This window comes from Ascidia mentula, chromosome 9 (genome assembly GCF_947561715.1).
Source record: "Ascidia mentula chromosome 9, kaAscMent1.1, whole genome shotgun sequence".
Taxonomy (NCBI): Eukaryota; Metazoa; Chordata; class Ascidiacea; order Phlebobranchia; family Ascidiidae; genus Ascidia; species Ascidia mentula.
Window position 1 is genome coordinate 2,093,044 of NC_138574.1, and position 20,098 is coordinate 2,113,141.

A 20,098-nucleotide genomic window follows, 5' to 3' on the forward strand; every position below is an offset into this window, starting at 1 on the left:
AACAAAACCAAAACTACAGTTTATATGAGCGAACTTTTTCAGTCTTATTTAGCTAAGCAGCGAATAAACCTGCCGAACACAAATTTTTTAACGGTATCATTCACGTAAAACTTCGTTTCGCGCTTTTATCTCAACAGAATTTTTCTTTAAAACGGAAAATATATTCGCAAAAAAAATCCACAGAAGTCGTTCGCCATATTTCTCGGGCGTGGTGCGAATTTTTCCCATAATTCATCGGGGTTTCGTCACGATTCATGATCACCACTAAAGGCGCTCTTGGACGAAACTAAACTCGGCAGACAACGGACGAAGAGTCAAAATTATTTTTTTGGCTTAACACTTATCAAAAAAAATTATGTGAGTGTTTTGTGTTACTAATAATTGAATACTAATTAATTTCTTTAATTATGAAACGTTTAATAACTATCGTTGGAAAATGGGAGGACTAAAAAAACGATTCTTAGTCAAGAATCTCCTTTACCACATTCATCTTTGTTAGGAAATTTTTAATGAGCTGGCTTTCAGCGACAGCATCACGTTTTATTGTTGTCAAATACATATTTTTAAATCACACTGTCGACATCCGTGGTTTGGAAACACCAAACCAAAACGAAACTTATCAAATATTATTTTGCATTGTGCTTGGTCGGGACAGACAAAGTTAAATTGACTTGAAAAGAGCCACCGGACCACGACTTTTCGGCACACGAGCGACACCGCGCGGATGTGTGGGTACGCAAAACAATCTGCGTATCAAGCCCAGTTTTTATATCACTGACCGTATTACATTCGTCTAGTGGAAGTTGCAATAACAAGAGCCGATAACCTTTTTGTTTATGCTAGCTACAGGACATTAAACTTTCCATGGAACAGTGCAAAACCCTTGCTCTGTATATTGTCCAATGCAGTAGCGTTCACAAATGCATAACAAAAATGAACCACACACGAAAGTTATTCCTGTATGTTTTATTGAAATCAATCGACACATCAAAGGCACCTAAACCACCTAAGATGGGCAAGTCTTACTTAATTCGAGAGCAAACGCTGAGTACACACAGAAGCATACACAGTCCGGGTATAAGGGTTTCGTGTTTTTCGTGACGTTTTTTAGTTATTGTATGGCTACAGTAAGGCAAGAACAAATGTTTTTTTAGTTTTGTTATTGAAAGGCTCGAGTTAGTGAGTCGCATACAGAGACATGTTAAAGCGCATTTGCGGAAAAAGGGCGTTTAATTCGAAACAGTTTGGTGAATTGATTGATTTTCCACAAAAAAAACGCCAAATTGAATTCAAAATCCGAAATCGGCACCAAAAGTAATTTGACCAAACGAAAATGGAAGAAAAACTGTGCACAATATTACTTCAAAACAAAAAGTTTGTAACAATTAACTTGGTAAACAAAATTCTGTGAGGTTTGCTATTATAAGTTAGACATAAAGTACAGTTTTCAACAGAGAAATGCAATCACTGCAAATTATCATATTCAAAAACAAATATGACAAGGCCAACACAAGCATTCAGGCGATGACTTCACAAAATAATTTCTTGTGTTAGTATTGATAAAACATTGACAAGACTGGTCACAGATACATCGATCACGCAGTTGCAGAAAACCACACCAGGCTTTTTAACGATTACATGAGCTTCCAAAGCAGTTAGCCGAAAACTTAAAGTTTTTGAATTACAATGTTCTGTGGGCCTTGGGCCAAGGCAAGGTTTGTTGAAGCATTTAGCAAATTTATTTACACGTGGTATTTTGTTTTACAAAACACAAACTGGTTTTATTGCCGAGGGGTGGGTAGCGGAAATGTTGTCAACAGGGGGAGGTAGAGAGCCTGGTCTGACGCTGTCAGCAATAAGCTAAGTGACATGCGGGCAACCCTCCGTTGCCACCCGAGAGGCTACGTAAAAATGCAAACAATATAGGAGAATCTACCGCACACGATATCGGCATAACATAAATTACGAACAAAATACAACGACAACAAAATAAACAAACTATTAAATGTGTGTGGATAAAGAATTTCTACAAGGGTTTTTCGTTAAAAAATATAGTTTTTTTGTGTGAAAGTATTCTAAAAATCAGCGAGGCTCTTTTTTTGTACAGCAAAGCGAACGATAAGAAGAAGGTGAAATTAAATTGCTTTGATTTGTTTTTTTGTACAGTTTTTACAGCGGTCGGCGAAGACGGGCAGTTTAAAAGTCCCTTTTTGCAAAAACAGTAATCGACAACACAAAAGCGTTCCCGCACGGTGGCGGTATTGAGCCACGGGCGATATGCACAGGTGGTTAGTTACATTAGCATGCTACAGGCAGACACAAACGAAAATTTCCTATTATTTTTGTACAAATTTTTTCAAGAAAAACAAAATTAATAAATTGAATTGTTGCGTAAATTTCTCTCAACCGTAGTTAATTTGACTCCGTAACTCCATTTAGTGGCGGTTGTAGAAACTTAACAATGCTTGCGGGGTTGGTGGACAATTTGACGCATCTTCTGGAACGTCTTGTTGTTGCGGCGCGCCACCTCGTTGGAAGCGTGCTTGAACTGGTGCCGTTTTCTTTGTTGCACAGAGAGAGCTGCTACTGCATCGCGAGCAGCTTTGCGCTGTGAACGCCTGAGGGATCCAGGGGCTCTGTAAAGCAACAAAATTGCCTTAGATAGTTGTTGTTTTTATTAACCTCATGCACCATTTTCGTAAATGTGCATTAACTGCATATTCAATCCAGTTAAAACGGATCACATACATATAATAATCGCCGAAAAAAATTGTGTTTGGTATATTATTTCTACATTGAAATAAGAACAGGGCATATCATCCATAAGGCAGTAACGGTTAGAAAATTGCTGATAATCATTGGTCAGAAACGCAAGCAAACTCGGAAGGAACTGGTTACGCAGCGTTCATGTCATGCATAAACCTGTCACAATTACCGGCAATCACGGTACGAACGTGAAGTCGCTGCTGTGTACGCCACTAACGCGCACGTAACACAGGTCAGTATCTGGCAAGTATATATAAATTTGCATCAATATGTTGGTCCCAGCGCCCATCAGCTCGCAAACAGGATTAATCTATTTGCCATTGTTCGAAACGACGCACATTGTTTACATTTAGAAGGATGTCATTGTTGAAAACAAACACATAATTTATCACAACAGAGCATCTGATAATAAGACCTCGGAATGCTTTTGAACATTTTAGCGTTGTTGTTGTGCACGACAATTAAAAACTCTGCCTCTCCTGGTGACTGTCAAAAGGCAGTTTTTTTTGTGTCTTATAATAAGTTCAAACCTATGAAAAGAATTTGAGCGATGAAAAACACAACCTTATTGAATTGATACAATATTACAATATTAACGCACAACACCGAGGTATCAAATAACCGACAGGCCCAAGCACAGTGCCCTTTAGCAAAGTAGAGTCAAGTTGTACATGATTTTCGAAGTGTTATGCCTTTACTCACAGTTGTCAAAACTGATATTGCGTCTCGGAAGGGAACACAATTTGACGGCAGTAACAACAGCACACAACAGCGGTGGAATTGGTGATGTTTTGACAAGAAGTAAAGGTAACCTTGTCACAAAAGTCAGACTCCAGCTGACACCTTACACGGCATATACAGCTTCTGAGAACTCCTGACGTTGCTTAGTGATCAATTTTCACAGTCGTTTCTTTGTTGAGAGCAGTTTAAGAGCGACGTCCGGACAGAGAAAGGTGCCCAGTAGGTAACTGTGTTTGTGACATCACATTTGCCTACACTTATATTTCCCTTATTTATAAAATATTTTGATGTAGTTTATCAGAGTATATTTGTTTGTTGTTAAACATGAAACTAAAATCAATCTAGTATTTACACCTGGTAGCGATTTTTCAATTATACGACTGCTTGCATTTTGCCTGCTCATTTCATTGTCTCCATAAAATGTGAATTATCAGCTATTGCAAATCACATGGGCAAAAAACGAAGCTACAAATTGGCAGTAACAGTCTTACGGTTTGTGGTGGTGCTCAACAACTGCTGTCTTTGTCTCCTTTGCTGGTTCTTTCTTTGTTTCTTCTGGTAGCTTGACGAACATACTGGGATGTTCAATAAGCAGGTTTTCCCTTGGGCTCTCCGGTGTAGCAAAGTTGGCATTTCCATCTGTGTAAAATGCGGATTAATACGGCCGTTTAGCAATACAAGAAAAATCATCACAGCAAGGTTTGTTATGTCTTCTATGCAACCAAAGTCCGTGCAAAAAGAGTAAACCAAAAATACATTTTTTTGTGAACAGAACAAGAATTCTTTTTTGAACTTTTGGTTTGCAAATATACGTAAGTTTCAATTTGGTCTTTAAATCGTAAAGAAACACTTCACAAAAAATCAGCCCGTGAATCAATGACAATAGTTGTGTCAGCAAATTAACCTCACATTTTTTGGCAATTTATGATAGATTTTAACACGCACCTGCATTAAAGCAAGGTGGTGGGGTGAGGAACCAACTACACTCCAATTTGGGAGAAGGAGGGGGCGTTGGGTAATCACAAATTCCATCTGTAAGAAATTGGTGGCAATGTCATAAACTTTGTGTTTGACATTTTGCAATGACAAATGCACAACAAATGTTATTGTTGTGGTGCTTGTAATAAGCAATTGAAAGTTGTTAATCATTCATGCAGTTATTGACTTTACTTAATGTGACGTTGGGTTTTACACGGTTGTGTCACTGTAAAGCATTAACACTGCTAATATTAGTCATACAATGAACAGATTTGGTCATAAATAAATGTAGAAGTTTAAACGAGGCACGTCATGCAAGCCAGGAAACTAGAAACATGCGTAGTGCCATGCACTCACAACAACACAGGCTAAGAGTGTAAACAAATCACTGCAGGACGGAACCGTTGCTGTAGCAAAGACAGCTTACAGTTTTTATTTGTTTCATGTGTAGTATATTACAATGCGAAACAAAGATATTGTTCTTCACCAATTTACATTATAACATGGTAAATGGTAAAAAAATCATATACAAATATTTCGAAATCAAAAACAAATGTAGTTGTGATTTAATTAAAGCAGCATGCCAACATACCATTTGTCTTTTTCTTGTCAAGGTCAACAATAGTCCATTCATCTGCTTCTTTGGTCACAAAGGATACATCTTCATGCTCTTTTTCAGGAGTCAGTCCATTGTTGGTGAAACCCAGGCAGTAGGCTATTGTGTTAAACATCTAAGTAACATTCAAACATGTCAAACACAGACACATGCAGGTTTAAACACCATAAAATGTTCTTTTGTGGGATAACAAAGTACAAAACATAATAAACTATTTTTAGGCTAACATTATCCTGATTTACTGAAAGTACAGTGATCGCTGTCTGCAGTAGTGTTTTAAATTTGCAAACTCAAAACTAGTAGTCATTTGGCTTTCACCGTTTTATTATTTCATGTGATGCATAATGAACATTGCAACAGCCCACACATGCACAACTTTGTCAAAATGAAATGTCCAATAGTGTGCATTGCTCATGTAAAGTGTGCTCGTTTACCCCATGTAGGTTTGCAAATCGTCCTTGAGGGTAGCTCGTTCGTCCACTTATAGTGCTTATCTATCTATGTGCCATTCAGTGGCTTTGTGATTAATACCCATCATAGTATCCGCTGCTTACGCTCATAGCGCATGTTTCCGCCTGCTACGGCACTGTTAACATTCTAACCAAGCAGAAGCAGTTACCTTTCCTTGCGCAGACCAATTCGTCGACCACCAGACAGCACCTTTTTGCTTTCGGTTTGATGCAGCTTGCAGAGCACATGCAGATAACAATACAATTTCACACAGCAATCCGTATACGACGACTAACAGACCTCCATGGGTAACACTGCAACACGAATTCGTTGATCAGTTAAACGGCTCCACCCTTGCTAGCTGGATTCCGCGGAGTGACTAGCCCTTCTTTGTCGCTCTTGTTATTATCGATCAGCTGGACCCCTTACGTCACGAGCGAATCGACCAATCAGCTGCAAGGATGGAGCGTCGTTCACGCATGAAGGGCGCGTGATCACAACAGAGCGGGTATGTGTGTGCGAAAAAATGCTCGTTGCGCCAGCGAATCGAAATTCTTTGTTTGGTTGCCGAACAGATCGTGTCATTAAATTAAACCGCGCGTCCCCCTGCTGTCGATTAAGACGGTCAATACAAACACTGGGCTTGGAAACTAAATTATATCTGGCTGAAATAAAACTAACATTCACAATGTAGTTCTGCATAACACAGAGTAAATTTCCACCTTCGCAGGCTGTGCTTGCTACGTTTCGTGTTCTAAGGTACAAGGATAAGTCACATTCAGATCATGAAACAACATTAACGACTTTTTCGCTTGAAAAGGGGGCGTGGTAATGCCAGAGGAAGTGAGTCATCTTTAAAACGAATACAAAACTCGGCCAGGATGAGCTTTTTTTCGGTCATTACTAGTGAACAATACCCTCACACAACGTGTGTGCACGTACAGCGCAAGCTCGCAAATCTCTTTGTGTCGTCACCGTGTGACGTCATAGCGGGATGTGACGTGGTGGAAAAGTTTCAAAGAGCGACGGCACAAGGCTGAAGCTTGGGACTTAACAACAAAAAACGCTGTTCGAAATTTCCTTTTACCTTTTGGACCCTACTAACAAGCAGGAGGGACAAACAATAGGATGTTGTAACCTATGAACGACTAATTGTTTCTGACCGTTAAATCTTGTTTTGATAACGCTATATGATGATGCAACGGGTATGTAACACACAACGCTAATGTTTCTTGACTCTACGCACACTGTACAAGTGTACGAACACGGCTTTTTGGTTTTTGGGTGATAAAAATTACATATGAAGTTACATTTTGTTAAAAAGCCACTGATCATCCCGTTTCTTTCTTTTCCTATCAAGTAAAATGTTCAAAAAATAGCCGAAAGACTTTTTTGATAAAACTGTAACCACCAAAGACTTTTACTGGCTTGGATAAAAAACTAAATACTATAGAGCAAAGTACATTGTTAAAAAAAACTGTACCCGGTAGTAATCCTAAATCCTGGAAAACCCGCTTAGAATTTATGAAAAACTACCTCAAACAGCTGTACCATTGCATACGCTCCGAGCCTGTCGCTAATACATTATTCACACGAACAAACATTTTGTGCTCATGACAAATTTCCTTGACGTATGTTCCGCTCTAGCGACTGTACTGGGCATAAACAAGTTTCAAGCAAGGCTTCCATATTTTCTTTGTGTACACGAATGTCGCAATAGATTATACATGAACTTTAATCCAATGGCTGGTGAAAACAACTTCGTGCGTGACGGCGCCAGTTATTTCTTTGTGATGCAACATTACGAGTGACGTAAACGTCAATTGTTGCGCAATAACTAAACAAAAGGCGAAAAGTAAAGATACGACCAGAAAGTAAATGACAAAATAGTATCCTGCTTCTGTCGCAACTTATTTACATGGTTAGGCTTGGTATAATGTTGACTGGCAGTCATTTACATGTTTATTTTGCTGTGTTTGGAAAATTCTACCACAAAAACTGAACCTGTTTTGAACCTTTGGGCTAGAATCACCTTTTCCTAACTTTCACAACTACAATATTGCACCAGCTTTTAAAAACTCTTCCCTTCACATTACTGTCACTGGTGCTTTTTGGGCACCTCTCAGGAAGGACTGCGCATAAATTTTTAATTGTGGTTCGATGTTTCTGCATCAACCACCAGCAGCGCAGGCAACTAATTTGCGCATTTGGCTAACTGTAGTGACGTATTATTGACAAACTCTTGATGACAATCCCATTGCTGTTTTTTTTTCAGAAAAGCGAATTTCTGTAATTTACTCTGAGTTAAACTCAATCTGCTTTTAAAAAAACAGTCTAATATGTTTAGAAATGTATATTTTAACCAATGGGCATCGTCAGTTTCTATAGTACCAAACTCACAAGAAAAAATAAGTTAAAAACACAGCGAAACCACATACCAGATATATACATGCAAACGGTCACGAGCGCTATAGTTAATGGTATATAGAACAAGAATCATGCCCTGAATGGACACAGCTCTTACTCAGCACTAAATGTGTGGCGATTAATTGATTGTTCATAATGCGTCATCTTCTACGCAAGCAATTCGTTTCGGGACGAACTTTGTCCTTGTTTGTTGTTGTACCTCATAAGCATATCCAAAGCTCACTGCTGTCGTGTAGCAATGCGAAATACGTAACGAACATTTTCGAGATCAACAGGCCTAAAGAACTTGAAGCAAAACTTGATCCGCATGAATGCCAACTTATAAAACGCCATGAAATATTTACAAATAGAACAAAGCAAACTTTTTACATAGCTCACGTCTTTTTTTATAAATCGAATGTTTATACAAAACATTTAGCAAGTAGTTGTACGTTTGGTAGATTGTCAAAAAATGTGTTTTAAGAAGGTATGAAGTGTGCATTATGTATCAAAGACTAATGGGTTAACATACGAGTTCATTCTTCCCATCATCACGATCCGTCTTTAACTTAACACTATGAAAGATGGAGGCGTTGTGGCTGCAAAAAAACAAAACAAAAAAGTTTATTTTTTATGACCGTTCTGGTCGTACATTCGTGACTTTTTTTGTGTGTGTATGAAAGCTGTAAACAAGAAGTAAGTGTAATTAGTTATCGTTAACTAAGTTATCGTTATTTATTGCCATTTGCACCTTTTGCACGTATTTTAATGAATGTGAAATGCCACACGGGTTTATGTCATTTAGTTCCATCACAGATATTATGTTGCTGCCAGGCATATTATACTTTAATAATCTGTCCTTTTAACGTGACTATTATTGACCGGCGTTTCACCGGCAATTCAGCTATAGGCTTCCCAAGTTTGTTTGTGTGCTTCACCTGCTTACCCCGAGGAAACCCAGCTGAATAGCGGGTGAAACGTCGGCCAATAAAGGTTACGTTTACTTGTGCCAGAAGGACAGATTATTAAAATATTTCATTGTAGAATTTCTACCGAACTCACATGATTTTCGGCCCTCGAATATGTGAGGTTCCCTTTCGATCTGACTGACTCGGGGAGGTCTTGTGAATGATGTGGATGCTGCCATCCCAGTTCCTGCTCCGACTGGTAATAAAAGCAATACAAAATTTACGTACGTCTAAAACATTTTTTGGAATAGAAAAGTCATAACTAATATGCTATTTGTCATGTTAAATAGAGTAGACGTTTCGAACACTTGACTTTCTATTCCAAGTAATCAACTTCAAGTATTTTGCATCCAAGTAAAAAAATTTTTTCAGTTTGTTGCGTACAAAAAAAAGCAATGACAAGTTTCTGCCTAAACAGAAGACAAATATAGAGGCGAAGTTAGAACTTGAACTCTGAATAATGAAAATACGTAAACAACATATAGTGCCCAAGGCAGCTTTGTCTATATGATGGTACATTGAGCGCTTTCTAATTGACCGTAACTAGGCCTACATTTTAATTCGAACCTGCTGCGTTTTCAGGAATAGTGGAAAGGCCATCTGCAGCTGGTGGAAGGTCTGTAAAGTTCCCCGCGTTCGGCGGTTTCGTTGCTTCATTAACTGATCGCAAAATGGAAACGTTAAACAGAGATGCAGCCGTTACTGCTCTTACGACAAACTAATTGTCAATTTACGTTCGGTGCGCGTTATGGATGAGGGTTCAATCGGATTTAAAGCAAAGTCCAGTTTAAACGTCTTGTTGCAATTCGTTACAAAAATGCCTCTTGGGGCAATAATATTCATTAATATCAACGTTTCGGTTGTTGTGCAACAGCCTTTATTGCAGGATATAGTTTTAGAAATGTGCAAAACAGCGCTGTCAAATGTCAGGGCGTCCTGTTGCTTTATCGCGTATGCTGTGAAACTATACTTACAGTGTACCATAACATACAGTGTCTACCCTACATTTAATCCTGCAACATACGTGGCATTGGAGAAGACACCATTTCAAGTGTAAAAACGATTATGTTTTGTATCAATACAAGCCTTAACAAATAAAATAGAATCATCACATCCACTTGTTAATTAATTCTGGAAATCATCCCCCATTCTGTTGCAACTGGCCCTGGCGATTTCCACCTTATGTATAATTATGTTACAATCATAGAAATGTTAATTTCAGGCTAAAATCTGCCAGTCTTGGTATGTAAGACAAATATATTTCGCCTTTGTAACAAGCATCTTCAGTGTTTGTACAATCAAAACTAAATTGAAAAGCCGCGGTATTATAGTACGTTGCAAGGACATATGGTATTGGTCGTGCTAATACCCTCGATAGCGAACATGGCGCCTTCATTAAGAATACTAAGCCGCGAAGGACACAGCGGCCTTCAACGCTTTAGAGTGAATTGAGTCTGCGCGCTGCCACTTGAGGCCCCGTCTATCTATAGACGCACCGTTTGGAGAGTTCGACTTAATGCGCAGGAAACGCGCATAGCATACGTTAAACTGTTTGTGATGGATGTTTTAGATGGGCGCCCACACTGCGATAACACATATGAAGTGGGTCCGTGCATTATGACGTGTTCTAGTTTTTTGCTGTCGTATTTTTTAGAATCCAGTTTGCCTCCTCTGTATGTGGGCAAGGCAAAAGTGCGCGATTTTGCTGGTGCCTATGAAAAAATCATGTGCATTTGTACACGTAATAGAGACGTACAAATGTAGAATGCATCTACCTTGCTGGTAGAAATGTCATGCATATGGGCGAGTTCCGCTGTATAGGTTTTGTGCTTAACAATTTAAACAATGTTTTGCACAATAAAATACATGGAAAACGTTGTCAGTTATGGCTTACCAGGCCCCGAGGATGACACTTTGGATTCGCCGCAGCATGAGCACCATCTAGCGGCGGGAGATTTTCCACCTGCGGGAGCCGATCTCTGACAAAGGCCGTGGTTTCTACGATAAAGTTTACACAGGTTGTACTATAGTTCACATACCTTGGGACCAACTAATTTAAAAAAAAATTTTTTGACCTGATAGAACAAACGAAAAATCAAGTACGCACAAATTAATAATAATATATTTATGAAAGCGATTTTGCATATAACGCATAAAATACTGAATATTTTTTTAAATCCAAAGTTAAAGACTAAACTTCCATGTCATTGGTTTCGAAAATGTTCGCAATCCTGCACCCACAGGGCCCTTAAAAGGAAAAAATATGGGCCGTGTTGGGGTTTCCCATTAGCTTCAAAGCAGCAACAATATTCATGGTCCCCACGTCTCTTATGTTGGGCCCTGGTGTGGCGCCCCAGCAACCCCCCTCTCTGGGCCCTGTCTGTACCTGCAACAAGGCAGATGTCTCCATCCGGCGCAACGCCACACGAGGTAACCAGGTCGCCATAGCAACCAGTAGAAGAAGTAGGCTCCGGCTAAGCCCCCAGCAAGCCCGGCTATCCACAACAGATCGGTTTGTGGCGAAGGAGCTGCCACAGTGGTTGTTGTTGTTATGTTTGGTGTTGTCGTACGGGGCATGGTGGTGGTAGTCGGTGCTATTAAATTGAAACATTAATTAAACAGATAGCAAAAGAAAAACGTTTATTGAGATCGTGTTACAAGTTCCAATAAAAAGCGTAGATTTTAAAGATGTATTTTACGGCATACTTAGTTCCCATGATAGAGATAAATATGTACACCTGTGAATTTTGTTTGGGAGTGGGTGCGACAGGCAATATTTTTTTAACGACAGGCAATTTAATTGGTCGATATTACATTTATATAACTTTAATGACACCAAGTGGTTACTTTAAACGACAGGATGTACGTTAACATATGCAAGAACTACTTTCAAGAGCACCCAATATGTCTTGATAGTTGTATCTTGTGTTTGTGCTCGTAAGTAAAGCTTTTATACTTAGATAATACGTCAACTCACCAGAGCAGTTTCCTGGAGGTCCAGGGCTGTTGTCCGAGAAATCGCCGCAGTCATTTATCAACGTTGGATCACAGCGTGACTGACTTGCCACACACCGGCCGTTGTTACAGGGGAAGAGAGATGAACAGTTTGCTGAAAACATATAAAAAAGGTTACCACAGGCATTCTGTATTCGTCAAGGAATGGTTGCACTGATTCGGCAGTAACCGTGTTACTGTGCGTTTGGTCATCAGGATTGGATTGCAACCACAATTATCAAGTTAAGATATAGTTACGTAACTATGTGGCAACCACAAAACTTACGGATTCACGGCAAACTAAGAAACGACATACGGCAATTTTCTAGTAGATTTATCAGCACATTTTCTCTAAGCCTTTGGGTATGCGTTTACTCGTATCATCATTTCACTAAACAGAACTACGCCGCATATTCGCGTTCCCTTTTACAAAACTACGTCATCAATGACGTCATACCTCCAGATGTGAAGGAAGTGTAATGGGCGGTGAAGTTGAAGACGGTGTCATTGCCCCCTATAGTGCCGACCTCGATAGTCAAACTGTCCCCAGAGGAAATATAGTCGGTGCGGTCAAGGACGCCGCAAGTGGGCGTGCGCAACACCGAGAGACCGTCGCTGTCCCTAACGGAAATGTAGTTGGGGATGCACAGTGGCGGTGTTCCGGTGATGAAGTTTATCTCTCCATGACCTGAATAATGAAAGGATTTTTTTTATTTAAACGTGTTATGGAGTTTCAACCAACGGCGCAAACCGTTCACGCTATTAATAAGAATTGTTCTTCTGGCACATAGCTTACGAGAGTTTGTTTTTATTGTAACCAACGTTTCCTCCACCATCCGACGGGACTTCCTCGTAACTTTTGTGCCAGAAGAATAATTCTTATTGATTAATTATGCCTGGCAGCAAGAATACCACTACGTTCACGCTATTGCTGAAAACTCAATTTGTGATTTTGTAACTAAAGTTCTTCTGAAAAAGAACATCTCCTATGCTTACCCGAGCAAACTTGAGAAATAACACAGAACAATGTTTGTCTGTTTTTGTATATAGTGCTTGCGAGCAAGAAACATTCCCGAAAATTCATTGAACATACGGCGTTTTTTTACCCCAACTGTACAATGCAACGTTACCATTGCCAATATCCTAACCTGTTCCAATTCCAAACCTCAGCTTCTGGGAAGGATCGGCTGCTCTGATGACGTAGATACAACTTGAAATGGAAGTAGGGAACGGAGCTCCACTGTCGACGCCCGCATGTGCTTTGATGATCGAACCTTCGCTACGATCGGCAGTGGTTCCGCATAACGTCGGCAGGAGGTCCACTATACGTAATATTGATGCCAATCAAATCATGTTTATTTCGCGCAAAACACCACAACGTGAATGTACATGGAAAAGTTGAAATGGCACCGACACTGACAAAACCTCAGAGGTTATCGAGACGAGTCCTGGATGTCGTTTAAATAATTTGTTTATCTATTATTATAGATCATTTTTAATTCCCAGTACAGAAAATGTGTACCAAAAGTATGTTTAAGTTTGATGTATAAGAACAGGCGTTTTGAAAATGTCGCGAAACAAACCGGCATTTTTACCCAAACGGTTTCGCATTTTGTTTATGACACAACAATCAAAATGACGTGGCAACACTTAATATTTCATGCGTATTCATTTTACATTTACCTGAAGGAATGGAACGGGCCAATCGCAAGGTCAGCAAAATACAAACTAATTGTGATAATCTCCTGTGCATTTCCGTCATCTATCAGTGCTCCGGATTTTCACCATAATTATTCTATCACTGGAAATCTCTAACCTACAACAAGTCATTTCGTTAACTTTCTCAAATAATTTCTCAAAGCAAGTTATATAAGAGAAAGCCTAGGTCATTTGTCTTTCTGTTATACATATTTCGTCTCAAATTCGGCATCGTCAGCATCACTTAATGATTTAGGAAATTCACAAATCGTACGACATTCAACACAAATGGGCAGGAGAAAAAAAGTGCTATAATTTGCTCAAAGAACCCTTTATCTGCTTTGAAAATAATACGATCAAATAATATACCCTGCACAAGTTTTGTTGCAAGTAATCGCGAAAGCAACAAGCAAACACTAAAATTTCAACTCGAGACGGACAGAGAATCCCGCTCTTGGTGTAAAGGCATTTCACCGAGTCTTCCTGTCACATCTGAACCATTTTCACCTAATCTCCACTTCCACAATCCGTCGGCGTCTATCCTCCACTGAAATACCTAATACTTGTTCCTTATCGCGGCTCTTAGGAGCTAAATACACACTGTCGCCACACATTGGGCTAAAATCGCCTCCTTTAAGACTTGTGACGCCCGTGTTTTGATGTCTTGTTGTCTTGTAACTATAACGCCCCTCGTATAATTCCTGTCCGGCGCACGCCGCACCTTTGTGTTGGGTTTTGACAAGCCCGAGACGAGAAGTTGGTCTTTTGCGCGCACGCGAGTTAAGGCTATTCGTAACAGTTTTGCGTCGGGGTTTAAGCATCTTCTGTTGTGTCAAAGCGTTCAAAAATTTTAACCGATATCATACAACCGCTAGCTACATGGTAAGATTGTTGAATCAGAAACGATTCTAGTTGTAATTTTCACATATAAGAACAGATTAACATATTCGCGTATGTGATATACGCAATACCGTTTTTCACTTGATTCTTCGTTTTGTATTTTGGAAGTAGAATTTTTTTTGCCTCTTGTGCGTTTTTAAAAACAGTGAAAAAATTAATTTGTAAAAGACTTTTGCCAAAGCTCATGCCTCCAATTTAAATTCTCCCGGAGATGATGAAACCATTTGATCTACCACATTACAACAACACAGAGGGGTTTGTAGTACATAATTGTATGCTACAGTTTGTGGCCGATTATCATAACTTTACGCAGAAAAAAATCACACAGCGAACGTGCTCTTGTCAAAGATAACTTGATTTGGTGATTTTTTCTCCTAGCTGTCTGCCAAACGTTAAAGCAAGACACAACAACTACGAGAACTACTTATAGCTGCCCCGACCAAAGTAAAATAAACCCACAATTGTTAAGCTAAAAAAGCTTTAGAGATTTGGGCAACTTATAATGTAGCAATTGAAATGTAGGACGTGCGAAGAAACCGCGTATCACGTCACAATACACGTTAGTGACGCAACAATCCTGGCAAGGGGATCTTTTGTATTTATAGAACGCTTCATTGTAGTAACCACCGCACGGTTAACCCTTGTCAAAAAATGATAAAATTACTGTGACAACTGTGCTTTGTGAGCTTTGCATAATGTTACTTCATAAACCAAGTCAAAATTAAAACAGTTTTTAGTACTACCATAATCATAGCAGACATAACATTTTAAAATTCGGTGTATGTTAAACAAAATGCCCAATAATTAATTACACTTTTATCTTTTTTCAAAATGTACACTCTAAAAGCCCTTATCTTGAGGGCGTATGACACAAAGAAATGGTTTATGGGCTAATCTATGTTGGTTTGGCGTGACATTTCGAACAATTTACACTTGAATGAGATGCGTCACCCAGACTATACGCTTTGACCTTGCGGCTTTGAAGGCGCTCTAAAATGCGGTGATGCATTTCCTCAGACAGTGGGGTTATCACTGTGGCGAGTTTGTTGTTTTTTCATTGTCTGCGGTTGCGTTAAGATACACAAAGAGAATTAAACGGGAATGGAGAATTTGGTTCTCAGATAATCAATCTAGTTACTACGCTAACTGTGCGCCTGTATTTCCACACCACTATATTGTACGTAACAGTAGGAGTTAATGTACTGGTTATATTAGTAATTATCATACCTAGGGACTTTTTATATGCAAAAACCTAAAGGTTTAAGACCTTTTCATTTTGTTTCTCCACTCACTTATGTCATGTACTCTACAGCGCCACCATAAACACGATAAGCCAAAGCTTAGTATCCGCTAGAGTGCGTTGTTTCTTTTTATAATTACGGAAAACGATTCGTCACGTGTGTACTTCAATCTTGGAATATTATTTTCTCAGTCTTGTGATACTCATTGATGATACTGCCGGTCTGTTATGGAGGCGTATATATTGATGCAAACTAATCGAATCATTTGCGTTTTGCGCAAAAAACAACAACATGGATGAAACACAAACACAAGAAATAAAATGGCTTCGGGCACCGACAAAACCACACAGGTTGTTGAGTCAGGCGCCCATAGAAATAAAACCAAACTTCTAAATGTTCCACATCATACTAGAGAGATCATACTAGATTTCTAGAGATGTAGAAAAGTTGCACTAAATATGCTTCATGGGCAAATAAAAGAAATTTTTGACCGAATTTTGCATAAGCGTGCTGCGATGCTTATTTTTACACGTTATGAAGGTGAGCTGACCAGCGCCTGGTTCTTGCACAACTATCATGTGATCACGGTACGTGTTTGTTGGCGCTGCTAGGCAAATTACTAAATAGGGCTCTTCTAGAATAAACATTGTATTATTCATAGTGTTTCCGTTCGTTAAGTGTCATGTATATCACAACAGTTTGTTTCTGAGGCACTGATGTATTTTGGGCAGAATAGCTTTTTGTATTGAATCAGCATTTATAACGATCGATACATTGGCTACAATAAACACTTATTTTGTTTTTATAAGAATCTTGTATGAGTTCTGCATGTGTTTTTACAGCAAACTGTTTCAACCTGAAATGGAGTCAACGTTTTCTCAAACATTAACTGTTTTTCTCCGTGACAAGTAACTACTGAATTATTTCATATTAAATATTACTCAATTCTCTAACATTTTGTGGATATTGTGGAATAGATCTGTAAATATTGCAATGCTACAAACTCCTTTATTTACAAAATTTTATAAAAGTAATGATTTACGGGCTAACCTGTGTTGATCTTACACTTGAACGAGACGTGCCATGGGGGCTACGCTTTGACGTTGTGGCTTTGAAGGTTATTTTAAAAATGCGGGGCGTTGGGCTATCTCTGCGTTAAGTAAGTTGTGTTATTTCAAATGAGTGCGGTCAGGTAAGTGTACATAAAGATGACAAAAGCAAATGGTAAAAGTATTTAAAAGCTTGCCATATAGATACAAATAATAGCCAAGGTATAGTTGTTTGATTGTGTTTCGAAAGCAATATAAGTGTATGTTGTGCATTAACACGTTGTTTGGATTTCAGTTATTGTTAGCTTGTACTTTGTGAATGAAAATTATAAACTTTTTTGTCCATTTTTTTCTCTTGTCCAGTGGTTCCAACTTTCGTAGCCACAGAACCCTTTAACAAATACAAGTCTGAGGACACCTACAGTATTCTATACCGTGGAATGTCAACAGTTGCCTATGTATGTCTTACGGGTGTTCGACAACAACATACCCTACTTCCGAAAAAGCTGGTTTATCCCAACGATCTTGACCGTTTTGAATGAAACCGTGTTCAAATGTCAAACGGTTGCCACCGACAACGACAGTTGTGCCATTGTGACGTGATGAATCAAACTCGAGTTTTGTGAGTACAGGATCCCGGATAAACATCGGGTTTAAGTTAAAATGTTGATTCGGGGATTTCTGCAGAAAGTTTCCGAGATTCGGTGGCGCAACGCGTTTCCGGTATGTCAGGAGTTCTTAGAAAGGTGCCACAGAGTTACAAGTAATTTATTGCTGCGGTGTGGAAGAAGTTTAATTTAAATACAGTGAAAATTTTGCGATGGGTTAAAACCAGTTTGCGAGTATCGTTACAACATTGAACAACGTCAGCAACGATTAATTCTTTTTGAAAATTAATTGTCTTTCCACCATCATATTTGATCCTGATCAGATTTTAAATTTTTACGTATACTTGTTTACTTTCAGGTTTTAACCTACTGGAAATAAAGTTGCCACGTTTGTGGTACCTAAATTGATATTCTTCACTATCTGTGTTTTTTATTTCTTTGTAGTTTTCATATAAAATTAAAAAATGATCAGACATATCTTATTCCTTGTTGGGACAATCTCGCTTTGTTCAGGACAGATACAAGTCGGTAAGTGTTGATATGTTTCTCAAAACTATCAATTTTGCGTGTAAGCCGTAATAACGTGGAGTTCAAACTTATTAACTTAACAAAAAAGTTGGGCGCAAGAACTTGAGGCTTGCTTTACGTTTGAAGAAGAAAGTCAATGTTAAGTTGCTGTACATGTTAAGCAGAAGTTTAAAGCGCGAATGCTTACATTATCAGTACCACTGTATAGTAGAGTAGCGATGATAATGAACGTATTCGTGCTTTAAGCGTCTGCTTAAATCTTAGTATGAGCATTCAAGCGTTGACAATCTTATTCAAGTTGTTTTTTGCCCAAAATAAAAATGATTAGATTTGAAATAAATTTGATAGCGGATAAAAAAGGTAAATGGTTAACCATATATAAGTGATGTTTTTTACAAGCAAAAAGAATTACAGATATTTTTTTTGGACTAAATTTGGATTTTAAATCACTTACCATGTTGTATTAGATGATTTAATCACTGGGTCGCGCTGTGGAGCATCTACGCGCATTGTTGGCGGCGTTGTAGTCTCACATCAGCCCATTGATACACTGCCTCCAATTTCGAACAACATCACTTGTTTCTTCACAATGCAAGCTTTCAAATTTCGACAGAAAATTAAGTTGGTTTTCAGGTACAACAGCAATAAAACTAAATATTGTCTAAGAAAATGTGCATGAAATCATAACCATTAATTGCAGCTAATCGAGTCCAACGTACACAAATTGCTACCCTGCTTCTCCATATACAGTTCACAAGCCTGTAGGCAAGCCTATACAAGCCTATATAACCAACTTTAATGGAAAATTATCTGCGTAACTTCCGTCGTTATTCGTTGCAGGTATTTTGCGTTGACCCCGACCGATTGCTCGTTATCGAATCTTAACATTTACGACGGACAAGACCACACGGCCGCTCTGATCGCACAGATTTGCCCGAGTAAAATTTCAAAAATACGTTTATCAGATAAGTAAAGTGATTCAAACTCGTACGCGTTCAGCCGACAGCATCGCAGGAGTGGAATATTCCAGTACAAGTTTCTGGCTGACGTTAAAGTTACAAGTCACTTACACAGCCGCAACTCCACCCACAGCAAACTTCACTGGATTCTATGTCAGTTACACTGATGACAGAGGTAGAAACCGGGATTTGAAAACCTACCAAGCCCATTAGTAGTTTTAATAAAGCGCATAAATTGGTCAAAGAAACAATATACATTTGACAAACGTAATCAGATTTTAGCATTATTATAAACTTACATTGAACAAGTAAACTTTCATCACAATAGATGCCCCGCTACCACGACAGAAACGTATGTATACGTTCTCTTTTATTTCATTTTAGTTTAGAATTTGTAAAATCACAAGGCCGTCAATTTTTTTTCTGAAACTTTACCAGTCAGCAAGTCCAAAAATATTGAGAACAACTGCTTTAAATAACAAGCAATTTAATATGCCCAATTATCTGCAAACATGGAAAAGCGGGAGAGACAGCTAATAACATATTCTTCCCTCAGACCCATGTGTTGAACCAGCCAACGAACTGATGTGTGGGAACGGTCGTTGCATTTACAAGGAACTGGAATGTGACGGTTATAACTCGTGCGGTGACGGGACGGACGAAGGTACAGGACCCTCGACCAACTGCAATTTTACGACCCCTTCTACAACATCAACAGTTTCCTCAGCTACCTCTACTACAACTCCTGTAGCTACCACTACAACACCTGTAGCTACCATTACTACGAATGGAGTGACCGCAAATCTTATGCCACTGGTCGTCATTGCATCTGTCAGCTTTGTGATTTTTGTTGGTTATTTGCTGTACAGACGCCTGAATTAGAGGGCCGTAACCATTTGTACCATACTCCAGTTTGTAACGAAACAGAAAGTGAATTCACTTCTGTCATCAATTTGTGACAAAATTCGTATTTTACTATTTTGCAAACACTTCAATTAACCGACCCACCGCAGAATCTGCGCATAGATATCAAAGTTTAACCGCCAAATAGACTTCACAGCAAATTAGAAATTAGAGAAGAATTTAAAATGATTTCAATATAAAAACAACACAAAAATTTTAAACATAATTTTGAGTGTTTGTGTTTAACGTACAACATCCTGAGTAAGAATTATGCATCAAGTTAGTGCGTAAAA

At 38.8% G+C, this 20,098-nt stretch overlaps 3 protein-coding genes across 4 annotated transcripts; 1 reads left to right on the plus strand and 2 right to left on the minus strand.

Moving 5' to 3' along the window:
- Window positions 1–957: 957 nt before the first annotated feature.
- On the minus strand, window positions 958–5,948 carry LOC145913983 (uncharacterized). Of its 2 annotated transcripts, XM_083001753.1 has the most exons (5): window positions 5,721–5,948; window positions 5,078–5,216; window positions 4,453–4,539; window positions 3,999–4,146; window positions 958–2,636 (listed from the first exon to the last, which is right to left on the minus strand). In XM_083001753.1, the coding sequence occupies exons 2-5, from the start codon at window positions 5,214–5,216 to the stop codon at window positions 2,456–2,458; spliced, it is 555 nt and encodes a 184-aa protein (XP_082857879.1). In that variant the 5' UTR covers window positions 5,721–5,948; the 3' UTR covers window positions 958–2,455. The 2 variants fall into 2 exon arrangements, with proteins under 2 accessions (XP_082857879.1, XP_082857880.1); XM_083001754.1 differs by lacking the exon at window positions 4,453–4,539.
- A 1,943-nt stretch (window positions 5,949–7,891) lies between these two features.
- Window positions 7,892–13,737, minus strand: LOC145913979 (low-density lipoprotein receptor class A domain-containing protein 2-like). The gene is made up of 9 exons (XM_083001748.1): window positions 13,603–13,737; window positions 13,068–13,241; window positions 12,377–12,607; window positions 11,903–12,034; window positions 11,312–11,519; window positions 10,820–10,923; window positions 9,493–9,585; window positions 9,020–9,121; window positions 7,892–8,556 (listed from the first exon to the last, which is right to left on the minus strand). The coding sequence occupies exons 1-9, from the start codon at window positions 13,679–13,681 to the stop codon at window positions 8,522–8,524; spliced, it is 1,158 nt and encodes a 385-aa protein (XP_082857874.1). The 5' UTR covers window positions 13,682–13,737; the 3' UTR covers window positions 7,892–8,521.
- Window positions 13,738–17,859: 4,122 nt separating this feature from the next.
- On the plus strand, window positions 17,860–19,784 carry LOC145913775 (low-density lipoprotein receptor class A domain-containing protein 2-like). Its single transcript, XM_083001533.1, has 5 exons — window positions 17,860–17,943; window positions 18,411–18,576; window positions 18,784–18,881; window positions 18,943–19,077; window positions 19,459–19,784. Exons 1-5 carry the CDS (start codon window positions 17,880–17,882, stop codon window positions 19,782–19,784), a joined length of 789 nt encoding a protein of 262 aa, XP_082857659.1. The 5' UTR covers window positions 17,860–17,879.
- Window positions 19,785–20,098: the final 314 nt, after the last annotated feature.

Excerpts from the sequence above, each read along its gene's own strand:
- LOC145913775 (XM_083001533.1), top strand. The coding sequence starts at position 17,880 with ATGATCAGACATATCTTATTCCTTGTTGGGACAATCTCGCTTTGTTCA. Across the intron at positions 17,944-18,410 it reads TTCAGGACAGATACAAGTCG|ATGATTTAATCACTGGGTCG; the intron begins GTAAGTGTTGAT and ends ATGTTGTATTAG. Across the intron at positions 18,882-18,942 it reads GATCGCACAGATTTGCCCGA|CCGACAGCATCGCAGGAGTG; the intron begins GTAAAATTTCAA and ends GTACGCGTTCAG.
- LOC145913979 (XM_083001748.1), bottom strand. The coding sequence starts at position 13,681 with ATGACGGAAATGCACAGGAGATTATCACAATTAGTTTGTATTTTGCTG. Across the intron at positions 12,608-13,067 it reads GAGGTTTGGAATTGGAACAG|GTCATGGAGAGATAAACTTC; the intron begins GTTAGGATATTG and ends TTCATTATTCAG. Across the intron at positions 9,586-10,819 it reads AGTGTCATCCTCGGGGCCTG|TTAATGAAGCAACGAAACCG; the intron begins GTAAGCCATAAC and ends TTTTGCGATCAG.
- LOC145913983 (XM_083001753.1), bottom strand. The coding sequence starts at position 5,216 with ATGTTTAACACAATAGCCTACTGCCTGGGTTTCACCAACAATGGACTG. Across the intron at positions 4,540-5,077 it reads TGACAAGAAAAAGACAAATG|ATGGAATTTGTGATTACCCA; the intron begins GTATGTTGGCAT and ends AATTTCTTACAG. Across the intron at positions 2,637-3,998 it reads GTTGAGCACCACCACAAACC|AGCCCCTGGATCCCTCAGGC; the intron begins GTAAGACTGTTA and ends GTTGCTTTACAG.